The sequence below is a fragment of the Barbus barbus genome (genome assembly GCF_936440315.1).
Source record: "Barbus barbus genome assembly, chromosome: 14".
NCBI classification, from domain to species: domain Eukaryota; kingdom Metazoa; phylum Chordata; class Actinopteri; order Cypriniformes; family Cyprinidae; genus Barbus; species Barbus barbus.
The window spans coordinates 5,976,674-6,001,238 of NC_136742.1; the positions used below are offsets into that span (position 1 = coordinate 5,976,674).

At 40.9% G+C, this 24,565-nt stretch overlaps 1 protein-coding gene across 1 annotated transcript in view; it reads right to left on the minus strand.

Moving 5' to 3' along the window:
- The window catches only part of LOC306880252 (neurexin-3b), a gene marked incomplete at its 5' end in the record, with an annotated part of 335,517 nt that overhangs the window by 38,795 nt on the left and 272,157 nt on the right, over positions 1 to 24,565 (minus strand). Inside the window, one exon of the mRNA XM_079433664.1 lies at positions 629 to 800. Within this exon, the coding sequence (XP_079289790.1) occupies positions 629 to 800 (172 nt within the window). The remainder of the gene's footprint in view (positions 1 to 628; positions 801 to 24,565) is intronic.

Consider the following 24,565-nt stretch of genomic DNA (forward strand, 5'->3'; position numbering starts at 1 on the left):
TTGAGCTTCTGTAACAAACCTCTGCTGCATTTGATGAACTCATTTGTATTCATCCATCATTGCTGGCTTCCTAAGTCTGGGAGTCATAGATACACAGAGGTCCGGGGCTCATTCTCCCACAGCTGCTGTAGCTGCCACAATACTGCCTTAAACCTGTGCCCCGCTCTTCCCTCTGCCTTTCAAAGCCTCTCAAAAGCAGCTGGCCAGATGTCATGGTGCTAATCGCGGGGACAAAGGCAACGGCTTGGCCTGCCATTGTGCGCAGGCCAGGTGCCCAGGCTTGATTACTCCCACATATGGACGTTTCAGAGGACAATTAAGAAAGCAACGCAAGACAAGTTGATCGAGAACTAAGTGGCATTTGTTTTCTTCTTTGCAGTGTCCTTTCTCTTCTATGCCTTTCCCTCAGCAGAAAGGAGATCAGTGTTGTAATTATGAACACCTGTTCCCATTTGCATGCTTTGAAACATGCAGATTATAAATTACATGGGCAGGGAATTTATGTTGTTCCTTGCCTACCAACCCTTGACTTCCTAGGGAGCATATGATATCCAGTGGGTTTAACAGTAAAAACTCACTTCTGTCTAAGAAACTTTACTTTGGGTAGTTAGCAGGCTGTATATATTACCTGATGGAAAGTGCTCGTTGATTGGCCAGTTGTCCACCTGTAAGGTGGCATTTCCCCCATTCCGTGTGAAACGCACAACATGATATTTTCCATCATTGACTTCTGCAGTCATCTCTTTGACGCTGATGTCCACTGTGCCAATGTTGAACGTTACGCCCACCTTTCCTTCTTCCTGGAATAGAAACAACACAAACAATCTCAGCTGAGATACACCAAATGGCTGATTCAACTCAGCGTAAAAGGATGAAGGTGCTAGCTTAAATAACAGGAAAAATTTGCATGTTAAAGTGATCCACTTTTAGAAACCTCTGCAACGATGCTGCCAATGAGAGCATGCAAACTGTTGTGAATCCCAAGACTGCTGCATTTTTTTACATCCAGTTGATAAGAATGAGCTGCCAACAGAAATGTGGGACATGCACGTAACGATGACTAACGCTTTGTACTGACCTACTGCAAATTCACAAACATATGCTCCTCCACCTTTCACATATGTATCCCATATGGCTCCTGTTTGGGGACTCTTCATAACTCCCTGATGTAGAACTAAGACAACTTGCCCCATTGTCTTTTGCACAGTCTGCTAGTGCTATTCGCAAAGACAATTTCACTCCAAGTTCATGTTCACATAGCTATCATGAAAGGGTTTCGAGGCATCCCAGACTTGATGGAGTGCATTTCTTGTCTTGTGTCGTTTGTTTTAACCCCCACCAGGCCTCTTGAACATGTAATTACCTGTCCTCAAGGCATGGCACAGAGGAAGCCATTTTTCAAACAAAAGGGAAGGTAAATAAATACATGGATGTGCTGTACTGAAGTGAATGATAAATTAATCTGCCACCACACACACCAACTTTCACTGTTCCTCAATGTTTTCTGAGGGCTTCCCAAGACTCTCAGCGTGCACCACTTTCAATTAACGTAACCTAAGATCTGCTGGTGAGAGCACAACTACTGCAATTGACAATTAAAATGCATGGTAAGGTGCATTTTAATGAGAGGTGTATGATGAACGTTAATTTTGTGAAGACAGACCAAAACCTGGAGAATGCTACACTGTTTGTGCTCTCCAGTAGAGCCAAGAAAAGCAGTGCAGTACACAGCAAGCTGATCTAAGAGTCTGTTTAAGCTTTCTGATTCCAGCTATACTATGCCTGGCACAACTCAAGATCTGCAAACTCCCATAAAGTAATGGCTGGTTGGGCAGCACCATCTGATTATTAGATATCCTAGTTCAGGCAGTTTTCATTGTGAGGGTTGAAATGATAACAAATAGGAGTGAGTCAGGAGGCTTTACAGATTTCTCTGAAGCATCTCTTTCTAGCTCACCAGTTCTCTACCACAAGCAACATATGCTCAGTTCTAAAACCTAGAGAGATGACTACTGAGGCAGCATTTTAAGTAATCATTAATGCACTCTAGAGGCAAATGCACTTATGCTGCCTCCTTAGACACCTTGTTTCTAAGGCAGCCTATATTGCATCCTTTTCAGAGAAGGCATTGTGGTGAGCTCCATGTAAAAAATTAAATGAAATAAAACAAATTAAAAGTAAGATGCTGTGTAAGACTATACAAATGTAAATAAATTTATAAAAACATTTAATGAAACACTGAAAGGTATCTAGAAAAATATTGAAAATTAACCATTACCAATATTGGTGTGTGCTATGTATATGAATGCTTATAAGAGTATCATGATGTTAACCTAGCAACATGCTTATGCTAAATTCTACTGAAATCAACTGTAAGTCAAATCTCTAGGAGCACAATTGTGTGGCACATGGAGTTGCTGCAATAGTTGAAGTGTTCCAAATCACTCACTCAGTAAACAGAAGGCAGCTCACTAGGTTTTAGTATAGAGCTGGAGTCCTGCTTGGTTCCCGACTTGCATATTCAGGCTGGTGTGACTGACATTTCGAATTACACTGCATTGGCCAAAATTTCATTGTCTTTTCAGAGAATGTGCTGGTAAAGGTAAATTGTATTCTAAAGAAAATAAAACCATTCACAATGATGATGATGGCAATAATGACTCACTATTGTTACACTATTATAGTCAATTTCAATTCCTATATTCAAGATATTGAGCAGCATTAACACATTATGGTAAGACAGCACACACTATATTGCTTTTTTCATTAGAAAGGAAACAGCACACAAGATTGATGCTTGTTGAATGTTGCACTTTCTCTGATATAATACCTGATGTCTCACAGATGGCGGCAGACATTTAGAAGGTTATTGCAGAATTTCGCTGCGATGGAGAACATAATGTCTGGTGTTTCTCCGCCGTGGGTGGTACCAACGTAGCCAAGAGTGATAAAAGTAATTTGAGTTGCAGCAGGGGCCTGCACCGATGAAGAAGGGCTCTATCTCTCCCCCATGTAATGTTCGCTGACATCAGTAATAAGCTACACAATCCAATTCTGTCCCTCCCATCAATGGCTCCAACAAAAAGTCAGCCCCAAGCATCAAATCTCTCCCAGAAAGCCTCTATCGCAGCGGCAGCCAGCAGACAGAAGCGCAGTACCTTGATCTCTTGGCAAGGGACTAAACCATATGCAACCATCATCATCAGTATAAACAAAGGGTAGTGCAAAGAACAGCCTTCAAACTTTCTACAGCAAATGTTTAGGCTATAATTAGGTACTTTTCAATTGCTATGTCTGAAACCCAGTTCGATTCTCCCTGCAGTTCTGTATTCACAATGAATCATTTTACACCAAATGTGTTGCATGTGTTCTAGTACTATCTGGTGATCCCTGTATCTGGTTGACAATCTAGGAATAGATGCCAGCTTCACAAGTTTTGCCACTTTTCCCACCATTTTGCTAAAAAAATTATTTTATTAAAAAATCTTAACACACAAATTAGCACTTGTGTCTGTCTGTCATAGATACAAAGAATGCAAGCTGCTTGTCGAAGGTCATTTCTCCAGAGACAAGCAGCAATGAGAAATGCATTATGCTATAATAGGCAAATTATCCATAATCAATACATTTTTATTTCAGCAAGTAGATCTGGAATGAAAGTAATACAGCCTTGGTTTCTAGGTGTGAACCCCCCCCCCCCCCCCCCCCCCAAAAAAAAAAAGCATTCACACCAACCAAATACTGAGGTGAAACATACTGGAGCAAAAGCTGTAGTCTGAAAGCGTCAAGTTCCATTGTGTTCCATTTCCGAATGATTATAGCTACTTTGAAATAAAATGGGACCACCAGACCAATCTGACATAAGATCAATGATATCAATCACTAACCATGCTCAATTTGTGTGTGAGATGTTCTGTAACAGTTTAGGCCTATTAAATGTTAAAAATGATGGAACTGACAGTGATAATAATAATAATAATAATACAACTTTTGGGTGTGTTTTATGCAAACTGCCAAAATCATTTAGTATTCTTAAAATGTATTAACATTAGTATGATGTCAAGAACAAAATCATGTGCTTAAGCACATGTTGTGAATTAGGCGAAAATGTTTCATAAGAACTACTGTGCATATAAATACAAATAATCCATATAATTGATAGTGAATGAGATGCAATGATTACAAGCAGTTGACCAAACTTAGCATCCTTTCATATGTCTACTCAGGAGATTCAGAAAATACTTGTGGCTGCGAGTATCAAACAACCACATGAGTTTTGATGAGGGCATCCAGTATCAAACAGATAACGAATCCTTGTGTATAGATTTACATAGGCCATCTACAGTACATGACCTAAGAGGTAAATTTAGCATGAGGTTAGAGCTCATCAAAAATGACACATGCAGGAGATGAATCGATTGATTGAGATTAATGGCTTCTCGCTTGAGTCTGGGCAAAGATCTGCAGGCCTCTTCCACCAGTCGGCCATGAAACACTAGAGTGATTTTGTGATATTTGGAGGATGGCAGGGAACATTTGTAGCATTTGGAAGTCTGCAGGGCCCCCATCGTTGGAGTAAGTGATGACCCTGTCAATGAAACACTCCCCTCTCCATTCATTATACACTTCCTCAAACTTCCTCAGCCTTGAACCTCAGCCTTCTGTGCGATCTCTCTGCTACTAATTTCAGGAGCAGTCTAAGTGCTGCAAGGCAGATTCTCCTTACCATATTCTCTGAGTCATGCTCAAAAAATGTCAATACATATTCATACTGAGCCCTTCATTAAATCAACCTCAAAAACGAGTGGAAACACAGGTAGAAAAACTCCTGCTGAATCTGAATGTTGACGGCAATGTGCAGCTCCTTATGCTAAGAGAGAGATGGCAAAAATGGCATTTTCATTTCAGTGTGAAAACAGCCTTACTTACTTAAGTAAATATAATTTACATGATATAGATTACGTTTGATATGTTTGATAATTCAAGTCCATTACTGTCTTTTAATATGTAGCGTGTCACCCAGCATTAGCCTTCAACTTTTCAATAGGCATAAGAGGAGTGAATATGGATGGTAAGGGCTTTGACTCACTATTCGCTCAAAGTCAAACACGCAATCTTCACTTTGATCTTTTTTTCTCTGGGTCAGAGTTATTAAATATTTACCTAGCATTGCCTGTTGTTCCTACTGAATGCAAACAGGAAGACTCCTGGAAATGTTATTATTTTTAGCGAGCTGCAAAGCTAACTAGATTATTACTTTTATCTTTTTCTCATTTGCTTAAAGACCCTGTGAAATGCTTTGATGAGTTCAGTTTCTTTTCTGTGATAACACATTTCTTGATGAAACAGGAAGTTGGGCAAGGACATGCCAAAAACTTCACCCCTTTTTAAAAGAAAATATCTGCTTTTACCCCTCAGCATGGTATTGTAAACTCTTGCTGGTTTGCCATAACTGCATCATCTCAAATGACCATTAAACATACGCCATGTACTACTAAAGACTTTCACGCATGAGAATAAAATAATCATGGCTGACTGCTAATTACAGTTGCTAAAAAATAACTTTTGCTTTTGTGTGATGCTATTATGTATTATAGTTAAGTCTGTAATACCTTTTTATAATATATAACCAACATATATTATAACTTTGTAGCTTATGATGACTGAAAAAAAAACAAAAAAAAACTAAAAAAAACTCCAAAACAGAGTTCCCAGAAGTGACGGCAATTGCAGCTCTGTCCTCGGACTTAATCACTAGTGTACATTAACGTCAGCAGCACCTCCATGGATGATCAGGAAACACTAGATTCTGTATTATAGCGTCTCTGCAATACAACTAACACACTGATGCCCTTTGCATTCGCTAGGGACATAGCAGTAATTTCAATTACCCTCTCAAACAAATCAAGCCACGTATGCAGCGATGATTTATGAGCTGCCTGTAACACACTTAAGTGCGAATACACTAAATGATTTGGCTTCCTATTGAGAAGAGAGCCGCAGCAATGGTTCAGTCATGACCTTCAGCGAGGTTTCAGTTGACATGGTCATTGTCTCTGTCTCTCTCAATACAAATCAATCACTGTACTGTCAACAACCCGGTCACTTTCAAAGCTGACAGCACTGAAGCCACTTCATATTTTATGCTGACTAGAGGATAACGAAGAACAAAAAGTGAAAACTGTTATATTACAAAATTTATGCCAAGAAGTCAGAACATTTACACATTTACTTTGGCAAGACCTTGAGTGTAATTATTTTTTAAAAGTTTCTATTAGCTACTGGAGTCTGTCATAGCTACATAAAAAAAAAAAAAAAATAATGAATGAATGATGCATTTATATAGCGTTTTATTGTGTATAGCTGTACACCCAAAGTGCTTTACAATCATTTGGGGGTCTCTCCTCAACCACCACCAGTGTGCAGCATCCACTTGGATGATGCGACAGCAGCCACAGTACAACGGCGCCAGTGCGCTCACCACACACCAGATACAGATGGAGATGAGAGAGAGTCATAGAGCCAATGAAGTGGATGGGGATTATTAGGAGGCCATGATGGTCAGAGGCCAGTGGAGGGAATTTGGCCAGGACACCGGGGGTTACACCCCTACTCTTTTTTACGAGAAGTGCCATGGGATTTTTAATGACCACAGAGAGTCAGGACCTCGGTTTAACGTCTCATCCGAAAGACGGTGCTTTTTGACAGTATAGTGTCCCCGTCAAAAAAAAACTATTTTATTTTACTAGAAAGGCTAAAAAGTATACTACAAGACTTTATACATAAATATTAATTTTAATAAAGTTTTTTTTTTTTTTTACCTACTGAACTGTTTTAGACATAAACCTTATTAAATTTTTGTTAAATTCATGCTTAAAATAGAAGAACTGCTCAGACGGATTTATTATTTTCATTTAGTCTTTCAAGTCTGACCAGCTGACAAGTATCCAAAACCCCACTAACATCAGCAAACCATACATGAGCAGACCAGCTAATGTGGGATTTAGCTGTTCCTTCTCAGGAACTCGAGCTGCATCACCACGCTTTGGGAACGCCCCTGCGTGACCGGCTCTGAATCTGCTGTGTAATCTGTCCAATGGAAGGGCGCGACGTCACAGGCGGGTGACGTCAGAGACCAGGAAGCATAAAAGCACAAGTTACATGCGTAACCTGGAGACGTTTTCCTTTAGCAGAAATTATTTAATACAGAGGCAAAAAATAGGTATAGTGGGTACAAAACCTACATATAGCAAGTAGCGAGCCAGGATATTTTCATAGGGATGGCCATACAGGGCACAAAAACATAAAAATTAGTTTGATTTAAGTACTGGAGTGTTTTAGTGCCTATAACACAACTGATTGCAATTAGTTTGAATTTCATTGTAATTTAAATGGTGGTGGAATAGATCAAGTAATTTGCATTTGACAATTTTTTATAACAAATTATTCCAAGCATCTTAATAGAAAAGACTGCAGCTAAAGTTCAACTTGCTCAAAAAGCTCAGTCAGCCTGGTTCTCAACACCATTGCATCCTAATGGATAGCTATAGTTCAAATATTAGTCAACCTTCATTTCATTTTATATAATCAACTACACTCTAAGATCTGCTTCAAAAACTTGCAACTGAAAAAGTAAACACTGAATGTTTAACATTCTATTGTCAAAATAAATTAATTGCAACATTTCATACCTGAATTGTAATCAGAACAAAGGGAAAAAAAAAGTTCTCTTTTGAATCTCCATGTGCAAGAATGTGAAAATGCGAATAAATGCCAGAAAGTTAAATTATTTATTTTATGCACATTTAAATGTGATCCATTTTTATTGTATCAAAAACAAATACACCTGTTTTCTAGTATGCATAGCTTTCACCTTTAATTGTGCATTAAATTACATTTTTTTTCCACACTGTATTTTGTTATCTCACATTGCAGTACATTTTAGTGCATACATTTGAGAAACATGTTCTTAAATGTTACACACACACCAATATAGCATGCAAAGTTTTGATGCTGATGTAATTGCATTCATGTTGTAATAATCATTATTTCAATAATTCCAGAATTTTGTATATCTACTGATCACCATTCGGCCAATTTGGCATGCCTGCCTGAAATATCTCTGTGTTGGAGTCGTAAAGAGATGGTTCTAAATAAACGCAATTCTTGTAAAGAAAATAAGAGACAGGAACAGCGATTGGCCAAGTTTAGGTCAATAGTGACCACGGCCATCCTCTAGCTGCACCCCTGCCTCTAGCTAGCTACAAATGCTGTGTAAAGTTCAGCAAGCTCAGATGATGGACAGATAGCTTTGAGTTGCCATGGTAACAGATGGTAGCTCTGTAGGTTTTGTATTTTCTTCTGGCAGAAAGCATAAACAGATTTACCATCACCTGCTCCTGAAACTTGAATGAGCAATCTCACAGAAGTATTGGAGTAAATCTGGAGTGATTCTAAACTTTCAGCAACAACCTGCTACTGTTGTGCAATACAAAAAAGTGGTGGCATGTAGAGCCAGTAACAGAAAAAATTGAAAGATAGATGGAGGCTAGACTTCAAGCAATTCTTTAATTTCATGTATTGATACGTGTGACACTAGTGTGTGTGTGCGTGCACGTGTGTTTTTAATTTTTACCTCAGATGTCCTATGAATTATTAAAATAATTAGTAAAAACTGAATTAGTGTGAACAATGTGTACCTTACATTGTTTTGTCCTTTCTTGGCATTTCTAAGCTTACTGTGAGTTACTGCAGCTTAAGTTGCTTGTTTCCAATTCATCTCTGACTCCATTATTTTAATTATCTGACTCCAGTTTAATTAGTGACATCTAATTTAGATGAAAGATTCAATTAATTTCTGATCATCATTTAAATATTATTCTGCGATTATGATTATTCTGGTAATTGAACTCTTTCATTATTCGTTCACTGGGGGCAGGGTGTCACCTAGAGTCATACGCCAAGCAGTATTAACCTTCTGGAGTCTGAGGAATGTTTCGTCACTGGTGATGTACTGACATGCTCGCAGATCTCACAGACACAATATAGCAAGTCCATTCACAGTCACCTGCTGCAGGGTTTACTAATATCATTTGGTTTAGCTGCCTAAATAAGAGAGGAGATCAGACTATCTTTCAGCCTTACAGTATAGAGCAACATATGCTAGTTAGTGTGAGTTTAGTGCTGGTCTTGCAGGTAAACCATCAAGACCAGCATCAAAGCATCTTGACCTAGCATGGAAATTCATTCTGGTTTAAAATAGCCTTTTCAAGCAAGGTACAGCAAGATTTCAGTCCAAAAATGAGGCTCATCCTTGGCAGGAGGTTACCTGAAACCTGCCGTTGCATTGTAAGGATATTTTCCAGCTATGGAGTCTTACTAAGATGTCAGCCATGCTGATGAAGCACAAAAGGAGCCTTTTCACACCCCCCAACAGTCCCAGATTTGCTTGCCAAAGCATCAAAAGACTGCAAACACAGGCAGCTGTCTGGCCAGCACTAATCTGTATTAAACTCCAACGAAATAAACAAATCTTAGGAAAGGGCAGTAATGTAATGCTGGAAGTGCTGTGAAAACCAGTCTACGAGATGAAAGGTTCCTTGCTGTCTAAACAAGATGAGAAAATCTTTCATGGAGAAGTCCTCCTGTGATTTGTGATGGTCTCTTTGTCTCGGGTCATAGCACACTAATGCACATTTATTTCTCATATCAGAGCCTCTAGAGCAGTGGTCGGCAACAGGCGGCCCGCGGGCGAAAACTGGCCCACTAGCAATAATATCTGGCCTGCGCCCGTAGCCAGATTATTTTGATAGCGGCTGGTTCTGAAATAGATCTGTCATGAGAGCAACAGTTACTCACATTCAGAGTATGTAAGCAGAGCGGAGTGCGGAGTGGAGCAGCGTGATTTTGAATGGAGCGAGGAGCGGATTTTTTAAAAGTCGGAGCGTCGAATTTTTCTCAGAATTGCGTAATATAAACTCGCACTTGCGAGTTAAAAAGTCATAATTCTGAGAACATATCAGACCCCCCCCCTTAAAACTGAACGCAGGATTTTACACAGAGTAACAGCTCCCTACCAGTTACAAAATACACTGTAACAGTCAGTCACAGGCAATTCTGGTTACATTTTTTAAATTATCCTTTGACTATGCTCTGGCCCGCCATCTAGTGGGGAATTGTTTTTTTTGGCCCGATGCCAAACTTACTTGCCGACCCCTGCTCTAGAGTCTAGAGCATGCCCACATCAAAAAAACAGTTCACAGTAAGAGACCATTACCATATGAAGACCTCATCTAGCTCTGCGTGTAGCCGCCCTCCCTGCTGCGTTGATGAGCATCGCCAATATGTCTCACGCTAATCAATGAATCCTCATCCAGTTTTTAGCAATGATCAATGGCTAAAGATGAAAATGAATCCTAAATGAAGCAATGATTAAAATCCAAGGTTACAGACAGAAACCATCTGGAAAAAAAAAGAAAAAAAAAAGAAAACGGTTGACTAAGGACCCCAAGCTGTGAAACAGCCTAGAACAATTTTTAATGCAGTCCACCCTAAAAAAACCCCCAAAAAACGCTGGCTCTGCATCAGAGGAGACAGAATGTGACATGTAGCCAACCAGCCATATGCTCTCTCTGTAAGATGGATTGAGAAGGATCTATCCAACAGAAAAGATGAAGAATGAATATAGTTAAAATGGTGGGATAAATAGCGAGTCGAATCTAGGTCGCCTGCCTTCTTTTTGGAATAGCATTACGGCACGATCGTTGTGAATGGCCTAGTTCTTTGGTGCACTGGACATTTCAAAAGCAAGCTGTCTCAGAAACTTGACTTGCATATTAGGAACACGCACATACCCCTAGCAATCTAACAACCATGAAGCCAGAAGATCAGAAAGCATCAAAAAGCGACCCAATGGAAATGACTGTCAACTGTTCTGTAGGCCTGCACAGTTAAAAGCACTTTTTAGATTATACGTGCAAGTGACAGATGATTTTTCAAGAGCTTATTGACATTTCTTTTCATAGCTCCCAAAATAAAGATGCACAAGTTTTTAAAACATGAATTCAGTAAACAGAAACGCTTTTAACAGGTACAATCCCCCATGTAAATATATATATATAAATATATATATATATGAAAATATTCACACACTGGGTTTTGGAGTCCCGCAATGACCCATAACTCTAACCCTACACATAACCTTTGAAGCAACAAATGCAAAATGTGATCATTTAAATGAATAACACATATGTGTGCACACAAATACATGCATGTGTAGCAGGGTGGTTGAATCCATCTATGGGAATGTCATACACCTGCGCTTAGTTTAATTCCCCTCCCCTTTTTCGTTGGATATAAGGGATATGTTATGGCCACTTGGCACGCGTCTCGGTACTGCCCTTGTGACGTCATCCGTAGTTGCTGCAGGTATGTGACTCGTTCGGGGGTGAACCGGTGCTTCTCGGGCTGTACAGGCGGTTGATGAGAATTTCTTTCGCTGTTAGGTTTAGACGGTAAGCTGGTTTCCCCGCGCCTGCTGCGTGCTGGCTCCCGACTCCTCACAGGTATGAGTATCCGTTTTTTTATATAACCAGGAGAAATTGACCACGGTTGGTTATTTACTATTTGTTTCGTTTTGGTGGCATTGATAGTATGTCACTTATGTTCCTGACTGAGCTGCTGTATTGCAATATGGTGCGCGACTATGAAGTGGTTTGTGTGCAGTGAGCATCCCGCGGTATGTAGGATCGTAATTTTGTGTGTTAGTAACTTGTTTTCTCTTTTTAACACATTATCTTTGTGCTCGGCAGGTTCCCCTGCATAACTGAGGGTCTCTTGGGCTATTTGTGGGAATTGAGCGTCAACATTGAACTGTGACTGTGTATAATTGCGACTATGTCGTTGTTTTGCCTCGACTTTTATTATGACCGCAACCATTAACTGCTATGGTTTTGTCGCACGTTGCTATCGAGGATTGTGCCTTCGTCTGACTGTACGGGCTGGCAGACTAACGTTACCTTCTTTGGCCGCCGCCTGTTTGAATGCCGTTGGTCTGTAAGCATCTTGTATGTTTAATTTTGGGTAACGTTTTGTTTGATTATTTGTTTTTTTTTGTTCATTTTCTGTTTAATGTTTTGTCACTGCAAACCTGAGTGAATTTGGTTTATTTCAATGTTAACTTGTCTTCATGTGGTATTGAGAGTCCTAATTTTAAGTAGTTTAGATTCTTAAATTATTTAATATTATTTCTGCTTCGATTTAGATTTATGTGTTTGTGTTCTTTTTTTTTCCTTTCTTTGTTGCAGGAGCTGTGGGGGTTTCTGGAGGGTGAAGGCAACGCTGCCATTCGTGTGGTGTTCACACCTAGTGCTGTGTGTCTTCTGGCATCTAACCTTCACGTGTGCGTTTTGGTAGTTGTAGTGGTTTATTCAGGGGGGGTTTTCCAATGTGGCAGCTGGCCCGTCCCTCCAGACACCTCTGCTCTTGGATAATTTGTTTCCTTTAAATTTGAGTTTGTTATTCACTGTTTCCCTTAATTTTGAGTTTGTTTACTTATTGTGTGTATGAATAGATGCAAATTGATGGTGTTCCCCATTACTAAAATGTTAATGTAGGAGGTTTTAACTTTGAATCTTTTTTTAGTTATATATTTGACATTGATTAAAATAACCTTTTTTTCTATTTATACGTATACGACTCATGTTTCCTCACCCACTCACTCACAACGAATCTGTGTGCCCTTAGGGCTATCATTTCCCTGGTTTTCCAGGGTGGCGTAGTCGATCATATATTGCCATTTCTGGCGTCTCTAGTTGAGAATGAGGTATCCACCCCTCAATTTCCTCTACTCTTTGGTACCACAACGCTACACATGCTTTAAATCTTAATGTATGGACTGTACATAGATAAAGGAACTTCAGATAAAATATGTCCCCTGGTTCAAATAACAGTTGTTATGAATAACAGTTATTCAGTTATAGCTTTAAACAAGTCAACAGTTTTATTAAATTTCATTAACTTCTATTTTATTAACCTGCTATGCAAGATTCTCTGGAAACTGTTGCTTTTCATGTACTTTCACAGAGAATATTCGAGACCTTACTTAAACCGCATCTATAACCACCCACTCTAATAACTGTTGCAAGTACAATCTATTATTTTGTGAGGTGCTTTGGTGAGAGAGCACAAAAGGCTGAGATTGCATAAAAAATATGGGATTTAAAACTAAATTTAAACCTAGAAATAAACAAAAAGGTTTAGGATAATAAATAAATAACAAAGAATGTGATATGCAACAAATAGGACACACCAAATGGTAATAAAATGTTGGTTTACTTTTTAATTTCAACTTTGCAAACTGCTATTAACTGCTATTATTTATATGATACTCAGCATTTTAATGGAGAAAAAAATAAATAAACAGGTACTGTTAGTAAGTGTGGTCTTTATATTTAAATGCAAATTTCATCAGGAAATACTTCAACTGGTAGTAATTCAGACAATATGGAATAATTTTCCTTTCTAATGCAGTTAAAAATAGGAAAAAAAAGAGTGATCACACATGCACAGTATTGATATCTTGATCTCACGCCTCTATGAGAAGAAAAAAAGTGTGGGGCTTATTGCTACATGGATTATTTGAAAAATGTGTTAATAAAGATGACGAAAACATAGCCCCCCCCCCTTTCTCCAACAAATCAATGCTCTGTAGATGATTTTTGCTTTACACCTCAGAAAAATGATTTCTCACACAACACTGAAATATTTAGCTTTTCAATGAAATGTAACATGTTTTAAATATGTTTTTATAATTTTACTGAGGAACAAAACAAAAATACTGATAATTTCCCCCCTCTTTTCTGTCTGAGAAAAAGAATCTGGAATTGTTTGTTTGTCCCTTAGAGACCCAGAAAGTTTTTTTCCAAAATGTTTTGTTTTTGTGATTTGTGGGGACATTCCATAGGCATAATGGTTTTTATACTGTACAAACCGTATTTTCTATTGCCCTACACCTAAACCTACCCCTTACAGGAAACTTTGTGCATTTTTACCCTCTAAAACTAATTCTGTATGATTTCTAAGCCTTTTGAAATATGGGGACATGGGGAAATGTCCTCATAAGTCACCTTCTCCTTGTAATACCTACGTCATACCTGTGTCATTATACAAATTTGTGTCCTCATATTTCACAAAAACACACATAAACACACACACACACACACACACACACACACACACCGGTTCTGATCAACATGAACCTCCTACAGCTCCTGAAAAAACGTCTTTTTGTAGCATCTCAAAGGCAACATCCACAGGGCTTATGTCAGCCTACAGTTAGACAATACACAAAAGCCCCTTCAAGGCAAATGCAGCTCTACCGAGGCTTTGTGAGCAGAGAATAGAAGCATCTGTGACAGGCAGTTCTTCCACAAGTCTGCGGAGACATGAAAGTACTGAAAGTGTGGACTGTGGGCCTTAATGAGTCTCTGGGTTGATGGGTACTCCAGTGAGTTGCGAGATAGAAGCTCTCAGGCATGTATGTCAGGTATGTGCGAACACATGTGGAGTGACTGATGGCTGCTACTGAGCCCAGAATGCATTGCACAGGGAATTTCGTAGAATGATGCTCTAAGATGTCAAGATTATTTCTTGGCACTGCACTTTACTGTCAAAATCAGTGAGGAGATCTGTGTATGCAAGAACTCCAGGAATGTACTGTACAGAACGACGGCTGAATAAAAGATGACACAACAGTTGTGTAGAACTTCAGAAATCTGGCCAAGCCATCAAGTCATTGTGTCAACATTTTTGACATTGTTAGTAAAGCACTACAAGACATTACTTATTTGCTGTGCTAAATTAAATGCTGCAGTATAGGAATACCTTTTGTCAAACATACAGTAGTTCTGAAGTATCGGCTCACTAATTCTGCCACAAGGTACCAAAATTACATAATAGCAATGGGCTATATGAACAAGTAATTCTGTGTTTTACTGCATCAGCTTTAATAATTACTATGTTCAGTTTATCTACAGTGATGCTGGCATGCACATACATTTTTGGTAGATTAGGTAGATTATATCTACATTTCAGGACCGACTCCATACAGTAAAATATAAAATCAAGATTAATCATGTTGTTTAATGCTTATCTAACACTTAATTTCAAAATCTGTATCTTCTGAAATTTGCCTCTAAATATATACATAACATAAAATATATACTGTTTAGCCACAACATTAAACCACTATGTTTACAGGTGAAGTGAATAATATTGATTATATCATTACAATGGCGCCTGTCAAGAGATGGTATATATTAGACAGCAAGTGACCACTCAATTCTTGAATTTTATGTGCTAAAAGCAGGAAAAATTGGAAAGTGGAAATGTCTGAGTGACTTTAATAAATGGCCAAATAGTGATGGCTAGATGACTGTGTCAGAGGATATCCAAAATGACATGTCATATGGGATGTTCCCAGTATGCAGTGCTTAGTACCTATCAAAAGTGGTGCAAGGAAAGACTGGGGAACCAGCATCGGGGTTGCCCAAGGCTCATTGATGCACATGGAGAGCAAAGGCTAGCCCGTCTTGTCTGTGCACACAGAAGAGCTTATTAAAAACTTAATGCTAGCAATGATAAAAAGGTGTCAGAACACATAGGCCTAGTGCTTTGCAGTTTGCTACATACTGCGTAGCTGCAGACCTGTCAGAATGCCCTCGATGGCCCTTTTCTACCGTCAATTGAGACTACAATGGGAACATGAGAGTTAGAACTGGACCAGGAGCAATGGAAGAAGGTTGGCAGGTCTGATGAATCATGTTTTCTGTCACGAATCTGGTCCATGCTCTCCCGGTCAACCACCACTAGAGGTCACCCGTTCACCACATTGACTTCACTCACAACACACTGGACTCCATTTCCCACAATCCTTTGCACTGACGACACGCACACCTGTTCACTATCTCGCCCACACCTGATCACAATTTCACAATCACCATCACTCATTATTTAAGTCTGGGACTTGCTCTTGCTCACTGCCGAGTATTGTTAGCCTAGTCTGCATACAAAGCGTTTCCTTAGTAGTCTTGACTGGTTTATCTTGCCGTGTCTGACCCTGCCCGTGTTTTTGGATTATTCTCTCTGCCTTGCCCCGTCTGGATTTGGTACGCCGATCGTCGACCCACGCTTGCTCCACGGATTGCTCTGTCTTGCCTCTGCCATACCTGTTTGCTGTCTCTCGACCCTGCCTGTATGACCATGTCTTTTAATAAAGCTTCGCAAATGGATCCGCACGTCTCACGTCTCGTCAGCCCAGTAACATTTTCCTTTAGATCAGGTGGATGGGTGGGTGTGTGTATCGTTTAACTCGGTAAGAGATGGCAGCAGTTTAGCTCTAACCCTAATTAAACACACCTGACCCAACTAATCAAAGTCTTTAGGAGTGCTAAAAACTTCCAGGCATGTGTGTTGGAGTTAGGCCACATCCACACGAAGCCAGAGCTTTCCCTATGCGACCTTTTTTTCCTCGTCTCAAGAAGACTCAAAACAATGTAGTATACATGCCAGACCAGTATGAGGCGCTGTAATTCTGCAACAGAGATACGCTAAAAACGGAGAAGACTTGGAGCATGCACATCGAAGCAGTAGCCATCGTCCAGAAGTGCACAGAGAAAAAGGTACTCCTCTCAGAAAAACGTACAAATAAAGATCATTTTAGATGTTTAATTACTATTTGGAGCATTGGGATCGCTAGAAGAGGGCTTAATGAACTCATTTTTGTGAAAACCTCAAATTCGACCAAAACTGATATTTTTCACTTCTTTTGCCTGTAGCTCAAAATTCGGCCCTGCGACTTCCGACTCATTTTGCCAGAACGGGTCACACACACACATATACACATATATATATATATATATATACACACACACACATAGTACATAGTGACATAGTATTGAATTTCTTCAAGGTCATAATAAATATTTTTCTTTTTAATTTCTCCCTCTGCATAGCATACGCTATCCTCCTCCGTTTTGACTCTTTTGCCCTCCCACACCAACACACATGCATACACATATGTAAAAAGTCACAGAACAACATCTCACACTGAGCTATGCACAGGAAACAAGCAGAGAAAAAAAGCTGATTCCTGATAGAAAAGATGTCAAAAACTGAAAACAACACTTTTGTGTTTCCTTTTTCATCATAATCCATGAAATAGACATCAAGGAGGAAATCTGCGGCCAGAGCCACAGGAAGACAGACTATAAAATGTCACTGTTTGTCTGTCTTTATCCAACCTTTCTATCTCTCCTTTCTCACACTCGCTTCTGTTCATTCTGAGTGTTTGCATTGATTTCAGCAGCTGTCAGAGCTCTAGCATATGATTGGCAAGCCACATCTCTCCTCACCACTCACACATGATGTTTGGAGTGTCAGATTGTGGGTTCTAAAATTTCCATGAGACACTTGGAAAGAGCTTCAGGGTCTCAAGGAGTTTGCAAATGTCTCTTGTTTTTGTAAATTTTATAGCTGTTGCTTAGCTTAAGATCAGTAAGTTATAAAGCTTTTAGAATATATATAACACTAAATATGCTACAGTAGAAACCTATTAACTGGCAAACAGTAAGTTACCTTACCATAAAAAAACGGTCAAATTTGTGCTTTCTGGAAGTAAAAATTCCCAGATGTTCCTGCCTGTGACATCACATATGATTATATTTGATTAAAATATTTGCTTTTTCTTATTTTGTTATCAGTAATGTGCATTAGGGTGTTTTTTGTTACGTCATTTAGTTCATGTTTATTGCATTATTTTAGTGCCGTGTGTTACCCTAATGGTGTTATGCCTTTGTGTCTATGACCCTGTTCTCCTTATATATATGATGTAGACAGGTCACATGTGATGAACTCTGATTAATCATGTGGCTTGCCATTTTACTATCTGTACTATTATGATGGTTATCGGTACATTTGCAATTAAACAGATTTTGGTAGTTAAAATAGTTTAGTATACTACCATTATAAAATAAATGAAATAATGAATTAAATAATAATAATAATAATAAACATAGACCAATATGCCATCCTGTAATATCTGAAACATTATAACTTTTTTTTTATTTTTGCATGGAATTTCAGGCAATTTGACAGCTTTACATTTAACATTTAACAATTTTTTGACAGTGTACCTAGTCTCAAATTGTTTAAATATCAAATATGTTCGATGCTTCCGACTCTTGATCCGTCTTTTTTTCTATAATGTTTTTCCCTATACAACAGAACACACTCCAGGAGAGCCAGTTGACAACGTTAATTGTTCTCCATTTGTTTTTCTTCTCTAGTCAAGTTTGATCTCGCAAATCTCCGCTAGATCTCGTGTCACTGTGAAATCGTTCCTACAATCAAAAAGAGTGTGTCTTGCGGTCTGGTCGAATCATCTAGTGTGTGCGCTCAGTGGATTATAAGGCTAAAAATCAGTTGAAACTCTCTTCATGTCTGTGGTCTCCCATGGTTTTAAAATCGGTTAAGATTTGAAAATCGTCTAGTGTGTCCCAGCCCTTAGTATGGTATGCTCTTTAGTGTAATAATCTTCAACTTTTTTTGTGTTTTTACAATTTTCTTGATAGGACAGTGGAAATCGGACAGGAAGCGAGTGGGAGAGAGAGGGATGGGATCAAGAAAGGTCCTCGAGAGAGGATTCGAATTTGGGACATCTGAAGTGCAACTGCACCATATGTTGGCACACTGCCCACGCTATTGGCGCTGACACAATCTTCTATTTTTGATGACAGTGCTGACTAATACAAAGTTTCTCCGAATCATCATAGTAGTGAAATAAAACGTCTCAGGTTACACATGTAACCATGGTTCCCTATCAGTCGGTCACGCCAAGTCACGTCGGTGACCGACGAATTGGGATCTCGCTTAGAGAGACCAATCCACTACTAGTGTATCTAAACAAGCCAATGCACATTGGCAATGCGATTATTGCCTCCAGCTGCCGCTGATCACAGCGTGAGTATAAGTAGGCAGCAGGTGCAGCGCATATTCAGCTTTTCGCTTCGGAGCCGAGCGTTCGTCGTTCTGCTCCTGACAAAAGTCTTTCACTACGGTGTCTGCAAGTCAGCACGCTTTCCGGAGGTCTCTCTGTGCTGGTGTCATGGTGCTTCAGCAGCGGTGGTTCCTTTCCTGTCGAGTGGGTTGCACACACCGGATTGCACTACCCTCTGATTGTGTTGCAAGCGGCCATCTCCCCTGTGCGCTTCAGCACACTGAAAGAGTGATTTCTCTAAAAGAGCATTCACGGTTGGAACGTCTTTTTAAAGACGCGTCTTTTTAAAGATGCCCTTCCATCCATGCGTTTCTGGATGCGGTTGTTACCTGGCGCCGGGTGATGGTCACGATCACTGCCTCTCGTGTCTGGGCGTCAATCATGCTGAGGCGGCTTTCGTGGACGAGTCATGCTCCCATTGCGGGAAAATGACCATCGCGGAGTTGCGGACCAGACTCCGTTGAGACTTCAGGTTAGTGGATCCACAACAATTTTGGTGCATACACTGTATTGTTAACAACCATCATTACTATTCCATGTTGCCATTGGTTTGCTGGGATGTGTGTGATTTCATACACAAACAAATTGTCCTCAGAATAAAACTGTGCCGTTACTGCCAGATCTTGATGACCTTTTTTTTTTTTTTTCAAACAAAGCAAATTTTGAAAGTCCACTGAATCTTATTTTTAACATGCTTGAGCAAGCTAATTAAATTGAAATATTATCTATTTTGTTTATGCTTGACAAATATTGCATGTGTGACATGTATGTGTGTGTATGTGTCTGTGTGTGTGTGTAAGCACATGGGAAGGAACTGCCACATAATGATAATTCCTGGCAACAGTCCTATTTTTAAATTGACACCTGCCATGTTGTTTTTTATTTGGCATAATAAATGAATAAATCAGATAGAAAACCTGGATAAAGAAGTTACCACTAGCCACTGCATTTCACAAGAAAACAACATTACCAAATCCGTTTATTCTTTTCACCCACTGAAGGCGTGAAAACACAGAGAGGGTGCTTCTTCCCAAAATCCCGGAAAACAATTTTTCACTGCAGAGATCATCAAATACTGAAATACACGGGCAGGTGAGAGTGAGAGAGAATAACACTTTTTTCAAGGTGATACATTTAGATAGAGCACCCTGTTTGTCTGACATCATGTCTTCAGCTGCTCTCTGTTCAGTATCTTTCACTAAATAACTTCTGTGGCTTTAATAGGAAACTCTGAATAGAAGTGAAAAGATCAGATAGTTTAAAGGGTTCATTGTGACTCTGAGATTGGATTGGATTGGATTGGATTCAATTTATTGTCATTGCACATGTAGGTACAAGGCAACGAAATGCAATGAAGAAGAAGAAATACAGCATAACATGAAAGAGAGGAGAAAAAAATTGTCCTCACACTACGTTCCTGAACGAGAGTGCAGTGTGAGAACAGACAAAAACCTCGGCATGGAGCACAGTCAACACAGGAACATAACTTGCATAGTAATCCTAGTTCAGACGAAACAGCCATCCGGCCAGCAGCCATTCAGCGCAAACACACGGACCCGTTATCACCTGACAGGATGAAGCGACGAAGGCGTGGGATGGGGGTAGGGAGGTGTATGAGTGTGTGTATGTGTAAGTTCGTGTGGGTTCGTATGCCTTGAAATCCGTTTCGCCAGCACTCCAAACCAGTCGACTCAGTTCGCAGGTTGTGATGCGACATAGCAATTGCCATGGAAACGACCTTGGACAGAGCACAAGCGCCCGACAATAACAAGGTGTTTTGATAGGGGGAGGGAATGGAAGAAAGAGCGTCTCCCTGCAGTATTCACAGGAGAGTTGATACCAGAGCGGCCTTGCCAAGCCGCTCTGTTGTGGGAAGCCGGAAAGAGATAAGATTGTTTTGTCTTTGGGCGAACAGAACATTCCGGTTCTCCAGATCCCGCTTTCCTAGTCGAGAAGATGGTGTCAATTGCGTTGAGAGACCAGTTGATCAGATCCATAATTTCGGTTTTGTAAATAGTGCAGCGAGAGTCTCTTAAGAAGGACAGGACAATACTAGAGAGCAAGCAGGGAAGTTCAGGAGGGAGGGAGGGAAGAAAAATGCGACCGCCTTCGAACAGAGCCAAACGAGATATGTTAAAAGCTCAGTGTTCCTCAGTGCATATATGCTGATTACTCATGCTGCAGAGTTCACTGTGTCCATGGCGTCTACCTGGTAACCTCTGTTCGATTACCAGAGCCTGCTCGGGGAAAGACCCCGTTAAAAGGGCGGCGAAGCGCCGAGCTGCTTCACAGTGTGCAGGACCCAGGAGACACATCTGGTAGTAGTTTCCATGCTGCCAATGGTCTGCTAAGGGAACCAGTCTCCAAAAACTGGCCTCTGGTGTGCTTCGAGCTGCTAGCTCAGTGGCCTGAAGAGGAAGACCGGCAGGAGACGGCCGAACCAGCTGCTCTAGAGACCCTCGTCAGCTCCGCTACGTTTTCGGGAGGAAGCAACTGAGAGAAGCGCTCACTGGAGGCCGCTGCGCCATGGAACTCTGGCAGAGTTGGCAGACTGATCTCCTGAGGGCACTGAGGAGAGACGGACACCGTGTAATGCGGTGTAACCCACTCTTCCCCAGAGGGTCCTGCCCTCATAAGCCCTGGGCCATGTCTATCAGGGCTTCTTGGTCGAGGATTTCTTAGCCTGAAGGACGGTCCGCAGAACCGGCTTAGACTTCGAAACCCCCAACCTAGAGCGTCGGCTGGCACCCCGGTCCTGACGTGGGGGAGTGCGAGTGGCAACGCTCTCTTTTTGAGCCTCCCTGTATGAGGAGCTGGTACGCGGCGAGGGCTGCTCCCGCCCAGTAGCCCCCTGAGCTAGAGAACGGTGAGGGGGGGAACCGCTGGAACGCTGCCGCTTGTTTACGGGCCTCCTGGTACCTGTCGTTGACGGTGTCGCCAAACAGGCCAGAGGGCGCAAGCGGGGCGTCCATGAGGAAGACCCTGTCCTTATATTTCATATCAGACAAGGTCAACCAAAGATGCCTCTCTACCGCCACCATTGCTGCCTTGGACCTGCCAATAGCTCAGAGATGTCATCAGAACATAACTCCTCTGCCTCATCAAGCTCTTTAAGCAGGTCGGCTTGGTACGCCTGTAACACCGCCATGGTGTGCAGACACGCACCAGCCTGATCTTCAGCTGTGTACCCCTTGCCCACCAGCGCTGATGTTGTGCGTAGCGGCTTAGAGGGAAGGGTCGGAGCCTTTAGAGACGATGCCGCGCCGGGGGACAGATAACTCGCGAGCGTCTGTTCGACCCGGGGCATCATTCTATAAGCGTGCTTCAACCCCGCCACATTGCCATAGAATTCAGAGGCGGGGATGAAGAGGCGAGTTGAAAATGGTTTAGCCCCTCCACGTGGTGTGGAGGTCTGGGGAAAACGGCAGGCTCCGGCGTGGAGGTGGCGGCTTAACACAGAGAAAGAGTTAATTTAGCCTGCTTTTCTGCAGTTCAGCCTGTTTCTCAGTGGGCCAGTCGATGTTAAGCTTGGCCACAGCGCGAGTTACCACTTCCAGCAGCTCCTCATAGTGGGGCGAATGAGGGGGTGAATCCTCATCGATGCTCACCACATCAATCTCCTCGGAGGAAGAGGGGCGGAGCGTCGAGCCGCGTCCCCGGGGGGAAGATATCGCAGAGCAGGCTTCCGATCCCAGAGAGAGGCTGCTGGATCTGGCAGGTGAGGAAGAAGATAGGGACTTGCCTGTCTCCTTTCCCTCTGCTAGATCATCTCGAACCCCACGAGTGTAGCCGCTGCTCCGCCTCGGCGGGACCAGCAGGGAATCCCTCGAGAGCCAACTCTGCATGCTTTGCTCCCAAACAGACCACACACAGACTGTGTGTATCCCCAGCAGTGATGTGACGTTTGCAGGGAGGAATACACAGCCTATAATGTGATCTGCTCTCACCCAAAGAAATCACATTATAGGTGATATATATATCTGCTTTGTCTTTTCAGTGCTTTTAGACATAGAGGAGATTATTATGTGGGACAGACACCACTAAATAAGACTCACAACAAATAGCGACAGACACACACACACACAGAGCGCTTGCTGAATAACAAAAAGCTGACTCCGGTTCCACCGCACGTGCTTTTAAGCTTCCTAGTCGATTGTGTCACCCGCCCGTGACGTCTCGCCCATCCATTGGACAAATTATACATGTGGTTCAGAGCACGGTCACACTGAAGATGTTCCCATAGTGTTTTCGACGCAGCTCGAGTTCCTGAAGGAGAACCAACCCAGTCACAATCATTAACAATCCAAAATGTTTGTCTAAATGTACCAATTATGATACAATGAGAGAGGCATTTCACCAGGGGCATGCTGTCCATATAAGCTGTGAATGCTCTGCATACTTAAACCATTTAAGAGTACTAGTTTGGAACTGGCTAATTAATATCAACATTACAATAAATTCCCCTGAGGTGTAACTTAAAGCTTCCATAATAAAATGTTGGGAATTTGTATGTAACCTGCCGTCCGGAAATTATTTATCTGTCAAACGACTTTCTGCAAATCTGTGCCAGTTTTCTGTGCCAATTATGGAGGGATTCAGGTTAGTGGATCCACAACAATTTTGGTGCATACACTGTATTGTTAACAACCATCATTACTATTCCATGTTGCCATTGGTTTGCTGGGATGTGGGTGATTTCATACACAAACAAATTGTCCTCAGAATAAAACTGTGCCGTTACTGCCAGATCTTGATGACCTTTTTTTTTTTTTTTTCAAACAAAGCAAATTTTGAAAGTCCACTGAATCTTATTTTTAACATGCTTGAGCAAGCTAATTAAATTGAAATATTATCTATTTTGTTTATGCTTGACAAATATTGCATGTGTGACATGTATGTGTGTGTATGTGTCTGTGTGTGTGTGTAAGCACATGGGAAGGAACTGCCACATAATGATAATTCCTGGCAACAGTCCTATTTTTAAATTGACACCTGCCATGTTATTTTTTATTTGGCATAATAAATGAATAAATCAGATAAACCTGGATAAAGAAGTTACCACTAGCCACTGCATTTCACAAGAAAACAACATTACCAAATCCATTTATTCTTTTCACCCACTGAAGGCGTGAAAACACAGAGAGGGTGCTTCTTCCCAAAATCCCGGAAAACAATTTTTCACTGCAGAGATCATCAAATACTGAAATACACGGGCAGGTGAGAGTGAGAGAGAATAACACTTTTTTCAAGGTGATACATTTAGATAGAGCACCCTGTTTGTCTGACATCATGTCTTCAGCTGCTCTCTGTTCAGTATCTTTCACTAAATAACTTCTGTGGCTTTAATAGGAAACTCTGAATAGAAGTGAAAAGATCAGATAGTTTAAAGGGTTCATTGTGACTCTGAGATATGTTAAAAGCTCAGTGTTCCTCAGTGCATATATGCTGATTACTCATGCTGCAGAGTTCACTGTCCATGGCGTCTACCTGGTAACAGGGTTGTGATTATTG